At 38.9% G+C, this 22176-nt stretch overlaps 1 protein-coding gene across 2 annotated transcripts in view; it reads left to right on the top strand.

Moving 5' to 3' along the window:
- Window positions 1-22176, top strand: part of cep78 (centrosomal protein 78) — an 84428-nt gene that overhangs the window by 8560 nt on the left and 53692 nt on the right. For both annotated transcript variants that reach the window (XM_043712611.2, XM_087997741.1), the window contains exons 3-7: window positions 2285-2460; window positions 3841-3913; window positions 4004-4107; window positions 4239-4413; window positions 7089-7202. In XM_043712611.2, the coding sequence (XP_043568546.2) occupies window positions 2285-2460; window positions 3841-3913; window positions 4004-4107; window positions 4239-4413; window positions 7089-7202 (642 nt within the window). The remainder of the gene's footprint in view (window positions 1-2284; window positions 2461-3840; window positions 3914-4003; window positions 4108-4238; window positions 4414-7088; window positions 7203-22176) is intronic.

Raw genomic sequence — 22176 nt, 5'->3', positions numbered from 1 at the left:
CATTGAGGCTGAATCCTGTAACTTGGTACTCAAGATCTTGTGTGCTGAAAAGCAATAATATCACCCATCCAGAGATTGGTAGCTTGCAACCTAGTGATAAAGTCTGTGTGCCCTAAGAAAACAGGGTCATGTACTCACAGTTGGAGTTTTCAAGTAAATTTGAAAGTCAGTAGTTGCTAACAATGCAAGCTAAGAGCCATAAAATGCCTGTATCTGTGTCAGTGAAAAAGCATCCTATATAGATGCATGAGATGTTTGGCTGACCTTGCATATAGAGCAACTTGGTAGGCTCCTGTAAGTCATGGGTGTCCCTCATCTCCAGAATGGAGTGTTAAAGGCCCAGTGCCTGAGTTGGTTCAAGGATAAGCACGCTGATGTCACGAGGATGGTGGTTTGCTGAAATTGAATTGTGTGGATGAAGGGTCAAGGGGAATGGTGGCCATGGGCCATGCAGGAACATTGTGCAGAAAAGGTAGTTGGATGCTGGCTGTCATTGGGCATTTGGTGAACTGTGGTGGCCAGTTAACTGCTCTTTTTTTAATCAGTCAGGTGTTTGTGCCATCTAGTTTCTCAATGGAGGAGAGGAGAATTGGAAGTACATTGTAAATAGGGCGAATTGGGCTAATAACGCTATGGAAGTAAACAATTTTCCACTCAAGGGAAAGATTCTGAAGTTGCCATTTAAGAGTTGAGGGGAAAGTTGCTGAAAATTTCTCTTGAAGTCAAGAATCTGATTATTTTCATTCTCATTTTCAGCTCAGTCACCTTCATTATCATTACTCTTGCTATACCAGGGAGGGTGAAAGTTCCAACCCAGGAAATTGAGTAGGAGATACAGAAAAAAACCTCTTGCCCCAAAGAATGCAAGTAACAACTGAAGTGTGTGGTTTGATGCACTAACGGGCAAATTAGACAAACATTTGAAGGAGAAGGCAATTGATATTTGCACTGGTAGATTTAGATGTGAAAAAACGGGAGAAACCTTAAGCCGAGTTTAAATGGTCATGTTTGAGCTGACTAGCCTGTTTCTGTGGAAAAAGTGCGGACTGCAGATGCTGGAGATCAGGGTAGAGAGTATGGTGCTGGAAAAGCACAGTAGGTAAGGCAGCATCTGTGGAGCAGGAGAATCAACATTTCAGGCATAATTCCTTCGTGATGAAGGGCTCTTGCCCAAAACGTCAATTCTCCTGCTCCTCAGATGCTGCCTGACCTGCTGTGCTTTTCCAGCACCACATTCTTGGCCTGTTTCTGTGCCATGCATCCAATGTGTAGATGATGTTAAACTATTCCAGAAAATGATTGCTGAGGATAGTATCTCAAATGATAAATATTGAAGTTTTTTCAATGTGAATCTATTAAGGAATGTATTGTGTACTAGGAAGTGAAAGGCAAGTGTATGTACTAAGATTAGGCTGATGTAAATTATTCAGGATCATTGAAACAATCACTGAACACTAGGAAAGTATCATGAGTTATTAAATTCATACTCATTTTAAAAGAAAATAATCAAAATGGACCAATGCTACCACATTAATAAATTAATGAGAATACCATAAAGTGAATTTGAGGGAAGTTGGATTAATGCATGAAAGGAGAAAGCAAAGAAGAACAATTTTAATGCTAGTGAGAAAAACAGAACTTGCTGGAAAAGCTCAACATGTCTGGCAGCATCTGTGAAGAGAAGTCAGAGGTAACATTTCAGGTCAATGACCCTTTTCGGAACTGTTCTGACCTGAAAGGTTAACTGTGATTTCTCTTCCCTGATGCTGCCAGACTTGCTGAGCTTTGCCAGCAACTTCTGTTTTTTGTTTCTGATTTACAGCATTCTTTTGTTTTTTTTGACGATAGTGAGATTCCGTAGTTATACCATTGTAAAGCAGTTAGGCTAATTGGTCAGTTTTTGTAGTGTTTTAAAAAAAAACTTGCATCTTTGTAAAATAATAAGACAAAATATATAAAGTAAACTGGAAACGTTCTGTGCAAGAATAATGTAGTAAACAGAATTTTAAAAGATTCTCCTGGCCAAGACTTTGACATTAACCAAACGGCAAGTTTATGCATATTGTTTGACACACATTTCATGTGAAAGTGAGATGAAAGCAAAGTTCCATTGTACGACTTTGGCTGTGGAGGGCAGGCTTCTTAGGGCTCAGGAAACCTGATGACTAAAAGGGGATGAATGGATCCTTGAGTTGATTGTGTTTGCAGCACTGGTGTGGGCAAATTTCATGTAATTGTTCATTTGTAGTTTTGGATTTTTTTTTCTTGTTTTTGTTTTCTAAAGGGAGTGAAAGATGTAAACAGAACATCAGAAAGCGCATACCAGCCATCAGGTCAAAAGACTTTACAATTCAATTGTGCAAATCAGTTAGAGATTCTCTGAGTGTTTCCAGTGCTCTAAAAACTTTGGAGTTAGAAGGATTACCTTTGAGACATGGAGATCTTCTGACATTAACAAAGGTGAGGAAACATCAAGATAGTTTTACCATGAAAACATAATACTGGTAATTTTTGTTCATTACCTACAGCAGTATGTTCAAGTATATTCTTAAGATGAATGACATTTGAGCTTCCTCAATCATACAGAGAATCATAGATACCTAAAGCACAGAAGGAAACAATTTTACCCATTGTACCTTTTGACTCTTCAAAAGAACAGCTCCAGATTCCTTATTTTTGTCTGTAACCCTATAATTTCCCGATCTATATGTATTCTCCACACTCATTCTAAATTATTTCCAGAATCTTGCCAGCACTTTTTCGGGTGGCGTATTCCAGATCCCAACAGCGGTCTAACTGGGGAAACAGTTCTTAACCGCCTTTTCAATGTTTTTGCTAGTGATTTTAAATCTAACCTGTAGTATTGGTCCACTCATCAGGGGGATTTTTTTCTGTATTAACGGGAATCTGGGAATATTTCTGAAGAAAGCAAATGATTAAACTTTGTGCAGTTGAAAAAAGTGTTTCTATTGTAGATTGATGACACATTTTAGATTGCAGCAAGTAAACTTACGCAAAATTAAATTTTTGTATAAGAATGTAGGAATAAGAATAGGCCATTCAACCCTTTGAATCTGTTCTGTCATTAATTGGCATGATGGTTCTCAATTGCAGTCACATGCCTCAAGGATCCACAACTCTTCAAACCCTTATCCAAGAAAACATCTATCCATCTTAGATTTTAAATTATTAATTGAGGGAGAGTGTTCCATGCTACTTTCATCTTTTGTGTGAGAAGATGAATTTTTGAACATTTTTCCTGCGTGTTCCTATTCTGATTTTAAAGTTAAAGTTATGTCTCTTATATGCCTGCTTGTCCCAGACTTCACCAAGGAAAGGTTTCTCTCCACCCAGTGTACCAATTCCCTTAAATATCTGACAGCACCATGTTATAGTCCAACAGATTTATTTGGAAGCACTAGCTTTTGAAGCGCTGCTCCTTCATCAAGTCACAACCATGTTAATCACCTTAAAACTGCAGATTTCCTACCAAGCCAGTGGTTGCTAGATGGGAAACATAATGAAAAAAAAATCAACATGATGTTGCTGCTAAATCCTTAGCACTTCCAGGTTTCCCAGTTGCTGATACACAGAATTGTTTCCTCCCTGCCTTCCTGTTCATGTGGGAACCGAAGCTTTCAAAATTGTCTAAAACATTGAAACTTAATAACTCGATTTATCAAATGGCAATTATTAGTTAATCATAAAGGAGGAAATTGGTCAATACGAATCTTTCAAATATAATTGTGGTAACCAGAAAATGCTAATGCACTTTGTATATAATGTTCATAATTCCTTTTTGAAATGTTAATTATAAGTGTCATGTGCAAACTTTTTTAGGGTCTATCCAGGACAAAAACACTACAGAACCTTTCATTAGCTCATTGTCCAATTGGAGATGAAGGACTGGAAAGTAAGTTACTGTTTCCACCACGTTTGTATTACTAAGGGATTCGTAATGTATAACAATCACAGCTCATAAAATCTAATGGTTTTTATTTAGTCATTTGCCAGAATGTGAAGAATTCAGCAACCATCAAAATAGTCAACTTCACAGGCTGTAACTTAACATGGCGTGGAGCACAGCATATGACAGGCATTATTAAGGTAGGTTTTTATAGTTTCTTACTTCTGAAGTATTATACTTCGCAGTTTTAAATCACAAATATAGTAGCAATTCAACATAAATGTTTGCCTTGCACAATAATTGTAAGGTTATGTGCTTATGTTTTATACAGTATCAAGCAACAAAAAGGCACAGTCAAGTCTGGGCAGAGAGTCTTCGTTATAGGCATCCTGACCTAGATTGTATGACTGGTTTGCGGCGCATTACAATGAATTGTAACACACTAATTGGTGATGCTGGAGCTATTGCCTTTGCAGATGCCCTCAAAGATGACCTTTGGCTTAAAGGTAGTTGGAACCAAAAGCATAATTGTAGTTTTCAATATATAGTGAATTTTAAATGTAAACCGTGAATTTCTTCCTGTTTGAAATAAAATATATTACATAAATAAATTGCAGGTAATGGTAATAATTGCTCAGTTGGTTTACAAATTAACCATGATAGTTCACTAGCTCAGTGATATAGAATCATCCCAGGAATGATCTTTAGTTTCCAATATTTGCTAATCTTAAGGTTGCACTTGTCCCTGTACAAGAGAGATGGAAAATCATCTATTTTCCATCTTCTGACCCCTAATTTGGCTGTGGTGATACCGAAAGGACGTGGGATTTCACTGTCTTTCACACAACAGATTATCCATCATTTTGGTTTTGTTGGCATTTGAACTGGTCTTTGGTTGACAGTTTGGTGAGAAGCAAAAATTGTGTCCTGTTTTCATTAAATGGAAATTCTTTGTTGACAGTGCTAAGAAGGATATGCTTACCTTGATTAAGCCTGGCTGATTGCATACTGTACAAGGGATACGGCAACGTATAGAGGATTATTAACACATCGAATAACTATATGTATATCAAAGGGGATCCTCTTCCAGATTATTCTCTTGCCAGAAAACAGTTATGCATGCAGATTCCTTTGTGAAGTCTGTAAACTATAGTTTTGAATTTCTAATTCAAAATAGTTTTTGGATTTCAAGGGCCACACTACCTCCATGCCTTTACAGAAATATTGGCCGTCGGGAAAATTGGACATCACATTTTGAAGTTGCTATTGTGCACTTAATAATTGTAAAGAGGCATTTGGTAGCGGCCTTCTAACTGTGGTATGTGGCCAAAGGGAATTCAAGAAGAAAATACTTGGGATTCAGGGAATTGAAAGAAAACTCCATTGAATACATTTGAAAAAAAAATGTATATATTCTGTAAAAGCAATACAGAGTGAGCATTTCTGTAAAGAAAATAGGCAAATTGCTATTTACCGTGAACTAATCAACACAAATAGAATGGATATCACATAAGCAAGATATATACATGAATGGAACCCAGAGAAGCAATAGGGAAACACTATTAAACACATTCTTACTTGCATGCACACACAAAACAACAAGAAAGATCCAACAGTATAGGACCTGAAGATTATTGATTACCTGATAGTAAATCTTCAAGTCAGTTATCAGAGTTTGATCAGGTAGATGAAGAGAAAATTAATTGCATATGATTCCAGACCAAGGGCCATTAATATGAGAGTTGCTGCCATACATACTCGTGTAAAAGTCACTATTTTTTAGATTATTTTTAAAGGTTCAGCTCATTTGGTCAACTAATTCACGGGCACTAGTTTTGAGGGACTGAAATTCATGCTGCAGTTCAATATATAGGGGAACCTCGATTATCTGACCGAGATGGGTGGGCACTATTTCGTTCATTATTGATTTTGTGATTATTTGGTTAATTGATTACCTCTGGTAATCTGTGAAATCTACTCCCCATTCATGAGATGAGGCAGTAGCACACTTCGTGTGAGCCCCCCGGCCTGTCTCCAAAACATCCGCTCCCACCCATAGTATAGTGAACAAAGTGCAATACGTGCCAATACACTTCGTACTAGTCTGAATGAATGAATGAATTAAAATGTGCTGTAGTAAATCATGTGGGCTACCAGTAAGTAGAGTTATGAATGAATGAATAGAGACTCGATATATGTAAACAAAGAGCGATGAGGAGAGTTACTGGTGGTGTTGGGGAAATAAATCGTTTGCCAAATCTTTTAGAACAAGATAGTCAGGAGAGCAGACCTTGAGCAATCAACTAGCTTTATTCCATGGCCATGGGGAATGACATCTTCATTCAGAATAAAGTCCGATGCAATTCCAATGAAATACCAAATATTACAAGTTTTATAGTTAAATACAAGCCTACTGCCCATTAATTACACAACTTAGGGGCAGTCGTAAGGTTCCCATACATTGTCCAGACCTACATTTCTTAATGTCTACAAAAACTGAATGTTATTTTGTACTGCTGGTTCAGCTAGGCTAGAATTACCGATATGGGACAGAGAATCAATACATCATTCTTTGGGACAGAACTAATGGCAGCTGCAAGGTCAGGCTTATCAAAACAGAATTCCTCAGTTAGGCCTCGAACTGCACGAGCAAGCTAGAAATCTTACTGCAAAAGTTGTTTTATGACAAAAATGGCTTCTGTGTCAATTTTGGTCAATTCTTCCATAGTATGAATGAATGAGTAAATGCGATTTTGTTTAAGTGGGTGAATGAAACATGCAGTTTCCTTTGTAAGAGGTTTATAATGTGACGTGGTAGGGTTGACTTTTACACAAGATATATGGAAAATACAAGATTTTTTGGCTAAAAATAAGGGGCCAATGTTTACATGAGATCAACTTTTACGCGAGTATGTAAAGTAATAAATCCAATAGTGAATGTAGGGGATCAGTTAAATTGTGTAACTTATTCCTTGAGCTGAATGGGATAGATACCTTTAAGGAAAAAGTAGATAAGAGAAATAGGAACAAAAGGATAATAAGGATAATGAATTTGATTGGAAGGAACGTAAACATAAAGGTTAGATCCATTGCAAATGGCTCATTTCTGTGTATTATAAATATTATGGAAATGTCTGTAGTATTTTACATTAATTTCTAGGAATTCTGTTTTTTATTACAGCCCTGGATTTGCAGCAATGTGGAATTTCTAATAAAGGAGCCAAAGCATTGCTTGATATCTTGCAGACCAGTAGTTCTCTAATTGTGTTGGATGTAAGAAAAAACCCATTAATCGGTGAGTTTCATAATAGTAATGACATTGCTACAGCATGTTTTCGTTTTAGTATTACATTTTTCATATGCTTAAATGTCTTCCCACATTTGAGCAAAGTGAAATAAGACAACATGGTTGAGGATAGTTGCTGGTTAGGAAGTTGATGCTGTATTATTTTATGAACATTGTGGTACCTTTGGCATAGTTTGTAAATGCAGTGAAGTGGAGAATCTGCAGTATCTTTTGCTTTTATATTCAATCTCCCTTAATGTAATAAACTGCAGCATTTGTTACATTTTAGTTTCCTCCCATGGTTCTTTATTTATTCTATATGTTTATAGTTCCTGTGAATTGCAATTTAGACCTTGTGTTTGAATGGAACATGTTTAATGTCCTGCAGAACTAATAATTATCACCTTATAGATATGCTACAGTCCGTTGTACTAGATGTCCATTGACATCAATTGAATGTAGATGAACCAGGGTTGTTCAGCCTTTTTGTGTGTGAGACCACAATTTTTGTACTCGAGGGACCAGTGAGCAAATTTTCAAAAGCTAAGGTTTAGCACAGTAGTATGCATGAATTTCAAAATATAAGTTGAGTTATGAAGAACTAGCCTGCTTCAGCAAAACTAAAATCAAAGCAATAAAGTGATAATTTTAGAAATGAGTAATTAATAAAGATAATGATTGAAAAGTCTCAAGATAACAGAGCTAGAGAGAAGCTATCTTGACTTCAAGTCCTCATTGCTAAAGAAAATGGAGGGGACTGAGGCTGAACTAAGGAGTTTGGTTTAATTGGTAATAACCGTCTGTTTGCCAACATAGGTGAACACTATGAGCTGGTCTCGATGCAATTCAGGTAAGAATAGAGGGTTGAAAGAAGATATTCTTCAATTTGTGTATTCTCCTCTCAGCCCACCAAGAGGATAGGTTTTTGGTGAGGGAGCTGGAGAAGATTCATGGAACACATAGGAATGATGGATGGTATGTGTCCAAGTTGCAATAGTGTATTACTTGGAGTATTATTTTACTTGTCAATACCTTTTTAGTTATTGTCAATGGTAGAAATTGCAAAGTCGGAAGATGCATGTTGTCTACATCCTGTAGACAACATGGATATCACACTGTTGGGAGTGTTTTCTTTTCCTGCTTTGCCTTACTTGATTGCTTCCACTCTGACCTAACCCCTGATTGATACAGTGGACATTGAACAGATGTTTCCCCTTCTGGGACTGTCCAGAATAAGAGGTTGTAGATATAGAGTGAGAGGAGGTAGGTTCGAAACTGAATGATGGGAAACAACTTCTTTCAGAGGATTGTGAATCTGTGGAAGTCACTGCTCTAGACTGCAGTGGAGGCAGAAACAATAAACACATTTAAGAAAGAAATAGATAAGTTTCTGATTAAAAGCAGGGTAACAGGCAGGAAAGTGGAGTCAAGACTTGGATAAGATCAGCCATGATGATGTTAAGTGGTGGTATGGGCTCGAAGGGCTGAATTGCCTACTCCTAATTCCTATGATATTCTTGTCAACTGCTCTGATCCTCCTTAATGAGGACAGCCTTTATTAAAAGGCGAGAGGCTGACTGATATTCTACCTCAAGGCTATTAATTTTTTTTCTTGAACTTACCTCATTCATTGTTCTGATGTCTTGCACCAGATTATACCAGGCTAACAACCGCTGACTAAGTGTCCTGCCATTGATCTCATCCCATTTCATCTCTGTATTCCACTATTCTTGTTGGTAACTGTTATGACATGGAGTAAACTTTTCTGCTAATTTAAACCATGCATACAGAAAAGCTCACCTCGCCTCGTAATCTGTTAAAGTATGAATGACAAAGAACTTCCGAACTATTTAAAGAAAACAATTAAGAATCCAAGAAACACAACAACATTAAACAACAACTATCCACATGGTAATCCTCCTTTGTCTGATCAATTTATCTATCTCCCACTCTACAACAATACTGAGAAAACCCCCTGCTTAAGTTTAACAAAAAAACTAAAATTTCAAAACCAGCCAGTTGTCGATTTTTCCCTTTGTATTGTCGTCTGTACTTTCTTGGGTCTTTTCTTTGGTCTTCTGCTTCCCGAATGTCATATGAAAAGATACCTTTCAGAGAGAGGCTCTGCAGGCTGTATTTCGTTGGTTCTCTTTGTCACCGTGGCAAACTGTTTAAAATACACGATTTTATATACCCGAAAACATTGGATGGTCTCATTGGTTTGATGTCATCAAAACATTAAAATTCAGATTTGATGGGATTTTTGTATCGAAACTGGCTGAATTCAAAATTGTTGAGTACCATGGAATGCATGCTCCAGCTATTTGTTTCACAACCTTTCTAGGTCCATGCCTGCTTCCTGTCTCTCTTAAAGGTACAGTACATACTGTGCCAGTTTCCTCTCTTAAAGGTACAGTACACACCTACACTTTGATAACAGTAACTACATATCCTTTCTTCTATACTGTGTATAGCTTTATTTCTCACATCAATCCATCGTAGACTGAAAATCTGTGGAGCACACAACAAGCTACTATGTTGGTTGTGCAAGAACCTAAGAAATAGAAAAGGAATAGGCCATTTTGCCCTTAGCACTAAGCTATTTTAATAGCTCTATTAAAATAAGTGCTGATCTGATCATGGCCTCAATTCCGTTTTTCTGCCATCCCAATACCTCTAACCCTGTTTCATTTTTAGATCAATGATTTGTTGAACTATATTTCAATACTGAGCTTTCACTGCTGTCTGGAGCAGGGAAGTCCAAAAAATTAACCATCTTTTCAGAAAAAATTAGTCTTCATCTCTGTGTTAAATAGAAGACCACTTTTTCTGAAACTGCCCATTTACTCTGTATATCTCCACAAAGGGAGCTATTCTCTCCGTCTCCTTTGAGCCCCTTCGTGTTTAATTAAGATCACCTCTCATTTTTCTACACTCCACTGAGTATATGCCCAGCCTCCTCAACCTTTTGTTTGTCACAGGGCAATCCATTGATCCCAGGCAGCAACCTTCAAGTGAACCAGAATCAACCTGAACTGCCTTTAATGCAGGTACAGAGGAACCTCGATTATCTGAACGAGTTGGGCGAGCACTACATCGTTTGGATAATTGATTAATCGGTTAATTGATTCAATGCCTTTCCTCTGGGGCTCAGAGTTTTCTGAAGTTTCCTTTTTCCTCGCTCTGCCTGCCTTGCTTCCTCTCTCTCTCTCAGGATTTGTTTCTGAGCAGATACACCTGTGCGTAAGGGACCTACAGCATTGGTGAAGCCTCCTGTTCCCCCCTACCCCCAACAGTTCAATGGTATTGACAAAGCAAGCACTTCCTAAGTCTGCTCCCCATTCAGGAGACTAGGCAGTAGCACACCACTCGAGCCCCTGCCCCCCCTGTCCGTTGCTCCCCTAAACCCGTCCAACATCGCTGCTGTCTGCGCCCCCGTCTGACCCCAACTCCGTCTGACCCCAACTCCATCTGACCTTGCCTCCACCAACGCCCCCCCCCCCCATCCATGTCGCCTCACCCCATCTCCGGGACAGCAGGACTGGACACCAGCATTACGACTGCTGCTGCCTTTGGAGGGTGGGTGAGTCTCAAAATTGCACAAACACACACACAACCTTTTTCTGAACTTTTTGACAGGTTCCACCTTTACCCTGTACAGGACAATGTTGGAGAGATTATCTGGGGAAGGGGGGTGGGGTTAGGGTACACCCCTGTGTAGAAATCCAGGTAAAGTGTGGTGAGAGAGAGAGAACGGGCAGGCAGTCAGTCATTTGCAGACAGTGCCTGAGCTCCCATCGATGCCCAGGACTGTTCTAGGCAGCATTTCAGTAAGCCAAGTTCATTCACCACAAAAGCACAATCAGTGTTGAAACGCCTCTTTCTATCAGGACCTTGAGATATTCTTTGGATAATCTGAAATTCGAATAATTGATATTTGGATAATTGAGGTTTTTCTGTATATCCTTCCTTGAATAATAAGATAAAAAATACACAGAGCACACTGTGGTCTCACCAATATGTTGTAGAGCTATAACAAGCCTTCCATACTTTTGTGTTCCATCCCTCTTGCAATAATAGCTATCTTTCCATTTGTCTTTGTAATTTATATATTTGTGTTATATGCTGAGCAAGCTGTGATTGATAACATTTATGGAACACAGAATTGCAAGAGTCCCTGGGAGACAAAATCTACAAGGTACAAGTCGGGAATGTGATGGAATGCTCGCCATCCAGCTGCTTGGATGAGTATAGCTTCAACAACACTCAAAAGGCTTGATACCATCCAGGACAAAAGAAATTTCTTTTGATCATCACCACATCCACTCCCCCCTCCACTGCTACTTAGTAGCTGCAATGTGTACCATCCATCAGATGCATTGCAGAAATTCACCAAGATTCCTTAGATAACACCTTCTAAAGTCACAACCACTTCCATCTAAAAAGGTAATGGCAGAAATATATGGGAACACCACCAGCTACAAGTTCACTTCTAAACCACTCACCATCCTGACTTGGAAAAATATGACCATGCCTTAAGTACTGCTTGGTCAAAATTCTGGAATCTCTTTTCTATTGGCATTGTGGTCTAATTACAGATAATGAACTGCAGCGGTTCAAGAAGGCAGCTCACCACTACCTTCCCAAGTATAACTAGAGATGGGTAATAAATGCTGGATCAACCAGTGATGCCCACATTCCACAAATGAATAACAAAAAAGATCAAGACTCATTCTTTGAAACTTTAATGAATAAAGATCTTACTTTCTCAGGCAGTCTCACTAAATTAATCTCTTCAACTCAGAAATCAGCATCATGAATTTCTTTTGAAGTATTGTTAATGCCAATATATCCTTTCTGCTGGGTTTGCATGACAAAAGTCACCTTTTCAGTGAAGCGGGCTAAATGCAAGGATGAGAGGGAAATGGCAGCACTCATGACCTAGATAGATACCTCCATTGTCTGAGCTAGAGAGCACTTTAACCTCTGGAATCAGATCTTTGCACATCTTACAATGCCTTACACCAGTATTCCGTTGTTTGCCTACATTAAGACTCCAGAAACAAGTGCTTTCGGTTTAAACTCCAGTTCTAGGTGACTTACAACAGTCCTGAATGCCAGTGACCTTAACTACCATAACTTCTAACAGCTGTTAGTGCACTTGGTGTAATGGAGCACTCAATAAATTTTGGTCCCAAATCTAAGTTTACATGCATGAGTACTGATGTGAAAGTCGGTGGAAGGTGTGGTGGAATGAAGTGACACTGCACTGTCTGAGATCGCTTCTTCGTTTCAGGTGAAAATGTGTGCTGATGATCGTTGCTCCTTGGTAGGCATTTCCAAACATGAGTCTCCAGAATTGGCTAATTCAGACTGATGTATGCACAGTGGATCAAAGTAAAACACTGTCCGTAGTGCTCACCAATGCTCCTTATGCATTCTTGTGAAATTAGTTACCTTCCAGTGACCGCTCCGAGATATCTCTGTCCGTAAATAAGCAGCCTTCATGCTGTCCAATCAGTTTGAGTAGCCTAATGGACATCCATCAGCTAGAAGTGGGACTGTGACATAAGTTAAAGTCGAAAACTTGAATGGGTGAATTGATGTCCAAGTTGTATCAGTGCACTGACTTAAACTTTACGGCACATGCCACATGCTCCAAACCCTCTCCCTTGCGTTTAAAATGCCGCATAGGATTCTAAAGCTAACAACTACTTTTGCAGGGCTATTAAGGATTGATAAGAAAATTGCAACCTTACTAGGATTGCCTTCGTCTGGAGAATATTTTAAAAAGAGTAATTCAGTTTGATTAAAATTTAATTTGCCTACAATCGAGCCAGTAGATGGAGCTAGGATATGATGGTTTTAGCCACAAGTGTGGTATTGTGACTGTAGGTAATGGTAACTATAGGTAATTAGCTGCACACATGAATCTGATTATTAACAACCCATTCCAGGCATTATGCATATGACTGACCTCTGAAAAATAGAGTATGGTGCTGGAAAAGCACAACAGGTCAGGCAGCATCCTGGTTGAGGGTTTATGCCCAACGAAACGTCGATTCTCCTGCTCCTCAGATGCTGTCTGACCTGCTGTGCTTTTCCAGCATCACACACTCGACTCTAATCTCCAGCATCTGCAGACATTGTTTTCTCCTCTGGAAAAATACTGTTGCAGATAGCGTGATGAAGAAGACTACACTGGATAAAAGATTTTTAATGTAATGCTAGCAGATCTTCTGTGGTGTTGCACAGAGTAAATCTGATTTTTAAAAAATTCTAAACGGTATTATTATGAACATTGATATATTCACTTCAGCACAGTCTGGGCTCTAGAACACTGGATGGTGGCCACAGTGGGTGATAGCACTGGGAATAGAAGTCAGATTCTGGTACTTTTTGAAGATTCTGGAGGGTAATAGAGAAATTCTGTGAGTATTAGCAACGGCTAATTATCTGGGAATTCTAGGGACATCTTCCTGGAATTTGTTGAGAGTTAAGGAGGTGCATTTGAGAGCAATGAGAATGGTTATGCTTCAGTTTTAACAGGTCGTTAGTGAAACTTTATTTGGAGTAGTGTACAGTACTGGTAATATGAATATTGAAATGTTGCAATGCAACTACCAAGCTCAAGGTCTCCATCTCAATTGTGGAATATTTCTGTTGGTGATTTTTCAGTTTTCTGGAAGAATGCCCAAAAGATCTTTCTATCATCTTGTCTTTTTGTGAGAGCATAGCACCGACACCCACAGCACATGCATTGATAGCCAACTTAAATAGCTTTGCATAATTAAGTATGGCCAACACTGGGGTAACACAGCTTCTTCAATAAGTCAATCAGTGGAGCAACCGCACTGCTAAAATTCAGTACAAATTTTCGATTAAAAATCACTCAATCCCAGGAATTATAGCACTGCCCTCTTTGCCGATAATATGGGAAACTCCCCAATAACCTTTGTTTTCACATCTATGGGACCATCGTCCATGTCCAGTAACATGACCCAGGAACATGATATGGACTTTTGTGAATTCGCTCTTCTCTTGGTTGATCACCAAGCCCACTTCCTGAAGTCGATCGAACAATTGATAGATGCTGTAAATGTTTCTTCCATGTGTGACTCAAAATCACCAGGTCGTCAATGTACATCCCACTATTGGGTAATCCCAAAATAACTGTATTGATTAATCTTTGAAATGTGGCTGGTCCATTTATCATATCAAATGGGATGACTTTAAACTAGGTATATTTGGTGTCATGAAATGATCTGAGTTTGGTTCTTCACTTTGTGTTGTAATGAGCAATATGTTCTCTGTTTACTTTCTTTCTCCACCAAAATATCTTTTGAGCATATTAATATGATACACTCTGTGGGATTTCCTTCTGTCTGGTATTATTAAATAGCTCACTCACTCAATTTCCTTTCAATTTGATAAGGTCCACTAAACCCTGCTGTAAGATTCACCCATTGCTGGAAGTAACATTAATGCTTTGTCACCATAAGCAAAATTGCAAGTTTTTGATTTCTTGTCCGCTTTCTGTTTCATCATATACAGTGCTACTTTTAAATGCTGTCTAGCCAGCTCACCTGCTGTATTTAATCTTTCCTTGAAAATTGACATATAGTCCCAATATATAGTCTTTGAACTTTGACTCACCAAGGTCTCTTGAATTAATTCCAGTGGTCCTCTTACCTCATGGCCAAAAAATAATTCAAATTGACTGAACTTATTAGGTTCATTTGGTGCATCTCGAACTGTAAGAAGCATAAATGGAATTTCTTTGCCCAAATCCTCTGGATAGTCTTGTCTATCAGCCCTCAACATGGTCTTTAAAGTTTGATGCCACCATACTAATGCTCCCTGCCATTCTGGATGGTATGCAGTGGATTTGAATTGTTTTGTTCCTAAACTATCCATAACTTCCTTGAATAATTTTGAAGTAAATTTGACCCTTGATCTGATTGTATCTCTGCAGATAATCTGTACCTAGTGAAAACTTTGAGTAACTCTTCTACAATCCTTTTCGCCATGATACTGTGTAATGGAATTGTCTTTGGAAATCTAGTGATAGATCCATTATGTTAACAATACTGATTTAAACTCTTTTTAGGTAGGGGTCCTACAAAATCAATTGAGACTCTAGTAAAAGGTTCCTCAAATGTGGGAATGGATATTCACGGTGCTGGTTTTATCACTGCCTGAGGTTTTCCAATTACCTGACATACATGTCATAATTGGCAAAATTGGCAAAATTCAATAACAAGGTGGGCGACACAGTGGCACAGTGGTTAGCACTGCTGCCTCACAGCTCCAGAGACCCGGGTTCAATTCCCGCCTCAGGTGACTGACTGTGTGGAGTTTGCATATTCTCCCTGTGTCTGCGTGGGTTTCCTCTGGGTGCTGCGGTTTCCTCCCACAGTCCAAAGATGTGCAGGTCAGGTGAATTGGCCATGCTAAATTGCCCCTAGTGTTAGGTAAAGGGTAAATGTAGGGGGTATGGGTGGGTTGCGCTTCGGCGGGGCGGTGTGGACTTGTTGGGCCGAAGGGCCTGTTTCCACACTGTAAGTAATCTAATCTAATCTAATCCCTATCAGTCTAGGCCAATAAAAGTGTTTTGTATTTTGGCTTGAGTTTTCCTTAATCCTAAATGGCCTTCTACTAGGAAATCATGTGCTACTTGCAAAACTTCCTTTCTATAACAAACTCATAATACAACTTGATGAACTCCTGTCCATTTCTCATGTGCCTGAATATGTGATGTCTCCATTTCTTTATCAAGACTTTTTTTTAAGATAGTTATATTCTGTGATACACTCAGATTTTTCTGTGTATGCTTTTTGATACAACCGCTTTAGCTTTTCATCTTGTAAATCTGTTAATTTCTCTGAACTGAAAATATGTGTTTTGTCCTCCATTTCTTGTTTTTTCTCAACCATTTGATCAAACATAGTCTTTGAGAAATGAACTTTAACTTACTTATCTTTATTCTCTGATTGCTGATCCTGCTTCAACCTTTGGCTTTGAGACGTTATTACCAGAGTCGGGGAAAAGAAATCCCAGGATGTACTTCCTGTAACATCTCAATTCCCTGATTTTACACTGGCATTTCAATTGCAGTAGGCATCACTCCAACCTGTGATCCTGCTATATCATTACCAAGGATAATTTGTATTCCTGGAACTGAGAATTTCTCAATTACTCCTCCCACCTCTTCACTACTTTTCACCGGACTCTCCAACATTTCATGGAACACTACTCTTCTCACTATGAATTCCATATATTACTACCTGTTCTGGCAGTAATCCGTTGTAGTTACATATCTCATCTCTCACCATCAAACATTGACTTGTTCCCATATCTCTCAAAATTTTATTTTCTTTTTCTACTCTTCCTGGCATATATCCATAAACATTATCTTTGCAAGTAAATTCATTAGAGAGATCTGGCACTTTCTTCTCAACCAACCCCTGACCAGGTTGTACATTCTGGTGCAGTTTTTTAGCTTCCACTGTGCTTTTTTCTTACCACTTTAACAAAGCCCATTGGCTTATCCTGTTTTCCCACATCCGTCTTCTAAACCACCAACACTGCTGACTTGATGTGGCCTACTTTATTGCAGTGAAAACACCTGAGCTTTTTTTTGTTTAACTTCTCTACCCCCTCATGGGCTTCCTTTTTACCCTGTGATAAACTACCTTTACTATCTTCAATGAAATCTCCCTTTTCCCTTACCACCTGAGAATTTCTTTCTTGACCCAAATTTCTATTCCTCACAGATTGAAATTGGCGTGGGAAGCCAAACTTTGATTTATAAACCAACTCAATCATCTGCCTTTTCTGCTGCTAATCTTGCAGTTTTAACTCTCTGCTCTTCCACGTGAGTTCTTACTACTTTAGAAGTGAATTTTTAAACTCCTCCAAAATAATCGTCACTGTAAGAGCATCACCTATTTGATCAATTTCAGTGTCCTTATCCGCCCATCTCAATTACTTTGTTTGATTCTTTCAAATGCAATGTCCCTCCTTAAATTCCTGAAGCGATGTCTGTAGGCTTCTTGTACTAGCTCATGTACACTTAAGATGGCACTCTTCACCTCATTATAGTCCCCAGATTCCTCCTCTGGTAGTGATGCAGAAACCTTACTAGCTCTAGCAATTAACTTTGTTTGGACCAACAATACCTACATGGTCACCAGCCATTTAATTTGTTTAACGCGTTTGTGAAGAATGACCAGAATATGATAACATTTTTCATTCAGATGGAGAGTGATGTAGTTGATTCTGAGACTACAGTCTCAAAGGAAGCTACGATGATGTGAAGTGCGTGCTAGCAATGATAAATTGGGAATGTTGCTAAAAGAGATGATTGTAGATAGACAATGGCAAATATTTAAATAATGCATGGTGGAAGTGCAACAATTGCTCATTCCTGAGTGGCACATCAATGAAATGGGAAAGGAGACTTGCTAAGGCTAACAAGGGAAATTAAGGATAGTATTAGATCTAAGAAAGGGACAATTGGCCAACAAATGCAGTAGGCATGAGGATTGGGAATAGTTTAGATTTTAGCCGAGGAGGGCAAGGGGATTGATTAAAAGGGAAAGCAGAGTACCATAGTAAGCTAGGAGGGAATATACTTACTGATTTGTAAATGCTTCTGTTGGTGTAGATTGTTCTGTTATAATATGCGTTTCATCAATGCGAATTCGCTATAATGTGATCGACGAATTGGGGACGTTGTTTCTACAGCGCAAACTTTTAAAATCTGTGTTGGCTGTAAATCAATCACATCACCAATAATTTAAGCGCTGTTTCTAAAGTACAATTTTTCTATAATGTAGGATTGCACAAGAATGCAATCATCACGTTACAGAAGAACTGACTGTATGTGAAGGGAAAAGATTATTGAATGCTAAGGTCCCTTAAAATCAGGAGTCGGGGATGTTAAAATGGGAATAAAATGATTATTAACTACATATTTTGATTCTGTCTTCACAAATGAGGACATAAATAACACCTCAGAAATGTTTGGGAACACAGGAACTAGTGAAAGGGAGGAACTGAAGGAAATTAGAATTAGTAGGAAAATGGTGTTCAGAAAATTTTTGGAATGAAAGGTTGTGAAATCTCTGGGACTCAATAACCTTCATTCCAGAGTATTTAAAAAAGTGGCTGCAGAAATAATAGATCCATTGCTGATCGGTTTTCAAGATTCTTACAAACTCTGGCACAGTTTCTATAGATTGGAGCATGGCTAAGGTAACCCTTAGGAGGCGAAGAACGAATAGGGAATCATAGTACAAATCGCCTGATTTCACAAATAGGGAAGATGCTTGAGTCCGTCAGAGAAGATTTTGCAGTGGAGCACCTGGGACAATGGTGGCAGATTTAGACAGTCACCATGGATTTGTGAAAGAGAAATCATGCTTAACAAATCAAGAATGTAACTAGTTGAGTTAAACACAGGGAGTTAGTAGATATGGTTTCCTTGGATTTTCAGAAGGCTTTCGATAAGGTCCCACTGTTAGGTTCTTTTCCTGAGGTTTCACACATGAAATGCAATTCGCACACACCCCAACTTTGCAAACAGTTAAAATTTAATCAAGCTTGTAAAGCTAGGTCACCCCTCTGATACTTTTTGCAGGTATGTGAAGTTGAGTCAGAAGAGAGACTCTGAACAAAGAAAATACATCGCCTTTATACAGGTTGGTTGGCAATGCTTACAGATGTTCTGACTACTCTCCCACAGTCACATGCCACTCAAGACAACCCATACTCACATGTTACCCCGGACACAATGGTAGGATGAGATCATCCTCAGAGATTATGCAAATGTAAATGCCCTAATCCTGGGGAATCGTTATGCAGACAATTTTCTGACTCACTGATTCCCCAAGACAATGCACATGCAACATACCTAGCGTCAGGGGATGGCTAGAAAGCATTTCTGAATGGAAGAGTTTGAATGATAGTTTAATTTGATAATAGCAGGAGTATAGTAGCAAATGACTGCCGAAATGAGGTGTGAATTGCAATGAATGGTCATCCACATTCCTGCATGCGACCTGTGAGACAGAATGTCACCCCACCCACTTCCAGAATGTTCAACCTTGCAGTCTAACTCTTTAATGTCCAGAGAGGTATTCCCATTTAACCTTTCACCACGTAAAAGATGAACATTTAAAATTAAAGCAAATGGGATTTGAGATTGTGTACTAACATGGATAGAGAACTGGTTGGCATAAGTGGACTGTTTTCCAAGTAGCAGCTAGTGACAAGTGTGGTACTGCAGGGATCAGCATTTGAGTCCCAATTTATTCACAATATAGATTATTGGTTTCAATAAGGGAACTAAATGGAATATCTTGAATATCTCTTCCAGGTGACACAAAGCTGGATGGGAGGGTGAACTGTGAGGAGAATTCAGAGATGCTTCAGTATGATTTGGACAAATAGGCAAATATATGGCAGGTGAAATATAATGTCTGGTTATAGAGGGAATGCACCAAAGGTTTACCAGACTGATTCCTGGGATGGCAGCTCTGCTGTTTAAAGAGAGACTGGATTGGTTAGGACTGAATTCAGAGTTCAGAAGAATGACAGGGAATCTCATATTACGTATTAAAATTCAAGCGCACTAAACAGGGCAAACGCAGGAAGGATGATCTTGAGTAGAGAATTCAAAGCCAGGATCCAAAACTCCAAAGGGATGGATGTTTAGGACTGAGAGCTAAAGGGATCAAAGAGTATCGGGAGAAAGTGGACAAAAGTACAGACTTGAATGATCAGCTGTGATTATATTGAATGATGAAGCAGGCTTGAATCACTGGCCTATTTTCTCTCTTCTGTGTTTCACAATTATTAATTAATTGATTTTAAATTTATCTTGTTTCTATGCCCTTGGCTAGGCAGTTGAATTAGTTCAGTAACATTACCAGAATAGCATCCTTCACTCAGTTGATTGCCCATGGTTGCCAGTTAGTCGTAGTAAATTAAGATTTATTGGCTAATGGACATAGACAATATATTTGTGTTTTATATTATTATTGAAGGTGCTTAGCAGTGGGATTACACCCTCTTCCATCTGGCAGAATATACAAAAGTTTGAATACAAATACAAATAGATTAAAGAACAGCTTCCCCCCCCCCCGTTAAACTTTTGAACGGCCTGTCAAATGTTAATTCTGATCTTTCTCTCTGCACCTTATCTGCGGTGTAACACTGCTCTGCACTCTGATCTGCTACCCTGATGCACTTTGTATGGTAGAGTCTGGCTGTATAGCATGCAAACCAACATGTTTCACCGTTTCTTAGTACGTGTGACATCAATAAATCAATCAACAGAATTGGCATGTGATCACTACTTCATGTATTCTCTTTCTGAGCTGCATTAAGGGAACTGCTGCATGAAGGCTCTTTTCATAAATTATTGTAGTTGAAATAATTCAGAATAGTTTTGTCAGTCTTTGTTCTCTTTTGTCCATTCAAGAGTCTCAATGGCATGTCACAAATTTGCAGTCTGGTATATTTGCAGCCAATATTTAAGTCTCAAGCTTGTTTGTATTTATTATTGGATGCCTTTAATGCTTGTAAGTTCTTTTACACCTGTCTTGAAACTAAGAGATACCTTATTTCAATATATTTTATGTTCTTCAAGAGAATGGCAGTAGTGCCATCTGGTGGGAAATGTTAAGATTTTCTAAAACTTCACAGCTTAGAAACTAAATAAATTTCACAGAATCTCTGATTGCTACACAGGAAGGAGTCCATTCAGCCTATTGTTCCTATGTGGATTCTCTAAAAGAGCAACTTATCCAGTGACTCTCCCTGGAACACTGCAGATTTTTCATTTTTGCATAATAATAATTCAATTCTATTTTGATTGCATCAATTGAACTTAGCTCCACCGTACTCTCAAGGAGTGCATTCCAGATCCTAACCAATTGCTATGTGAGAAAACTTTCCATCATGTCTCTGGTGTTTCTTTTAGCAATTAACTTAAATCTGTGTACTCTTGTTCTTGATCTTTCAATCAATGAAATAGTTTCTTCATATCTATTCTGTCCACATCCCTCATGATTTTGAATACTTCCATCAGTCACCTTTCAACATTTTCTTCTCCAGTGAAATCAGAAACTGCCTGTGTAATTGAAGTTTCTAACACCTAGAAACTTCTCATTAATCTTTTCTGCACCCTTTCTAATGGATTCAAATTATTCTTAAAGTGAGGCCCCAGAACGGGATGTAATCCTCCAGATGAGGCTGAATCAGTGTTTTATACAAGGTTAATGAAATAACTCCACAGAGGCTGATATCCTGACACCAAGTCACTCCTTATTTATATATGCAGAGTATTTGACACTGGTCCAGCTTCCACAGAGACAGCTCTGAGTGAACACAACCTCTGACACGCCTGTTTATATCTGTCAGTCAGGGCTCCCTGTTTGGACCAGGTTAGCAGCCCTAATCTATGAGATCAACCTGGCTGACCTCATTACAATCACTACATCCCTCCCCCTCTAATTCCAGGGACATGGGCCTGTTCTTTTTCTTGTAGCCTCTCCTGGGGCACTTTCACACCAGGTCTGGTTCCTCTGACTCAACCTCGGATACGGGTGGCATGTAGCAGACTGTAGCCCACCTCTTATGCCCGGAACATCTCAAAAGAAATTAATCCTCTTCAGGCAATAAAGGTGTTGAGGCTGCAACGTTTGCTATGTCCATTTCAGACTCTGAGATTTCTTCAGTGCTAGATGGAGGGGGAGAACTCATGCGTTTTAACAACCTTTCTGGCTGTTCTGAAGGGCCATGAATGTTTTGCTCCCACTCTGTTTGAGTTTGCAGCCTTCATGTGTCCCACACTCATTTTCAGGATCATCACACCTACCAGAACTTTGTATGTCACAGGACCTGACTTCGTGTGGACCATGTCTCTTAGCCATACAGGGCCATTTCTCTGGTTTTTTGGCACCAAACCTCATCC

The sequence above is a fragment of the Chiloscyllium plagiosum genome, unplaced genomic scaffold (assembly GCF_037043375.1).
Source record: "Chiloscyllium plagiosum isolate Xiang-an unplaced genomic scaffold, Cpla_swu_hap1 HiC_scaffold_2, whole genome shotgun sequence".
NCBI classification, from domain to species: Eukaryota; Metazoa; Chordata; class Chondrichthyes; order Orectolobiformes; family Hemiscylliidae; genus Chiloscyllium; species Chiloscyllium plagiosum.
This window is presented reverse-complemented; position numbering and strand designations above follow the sequence as displayed.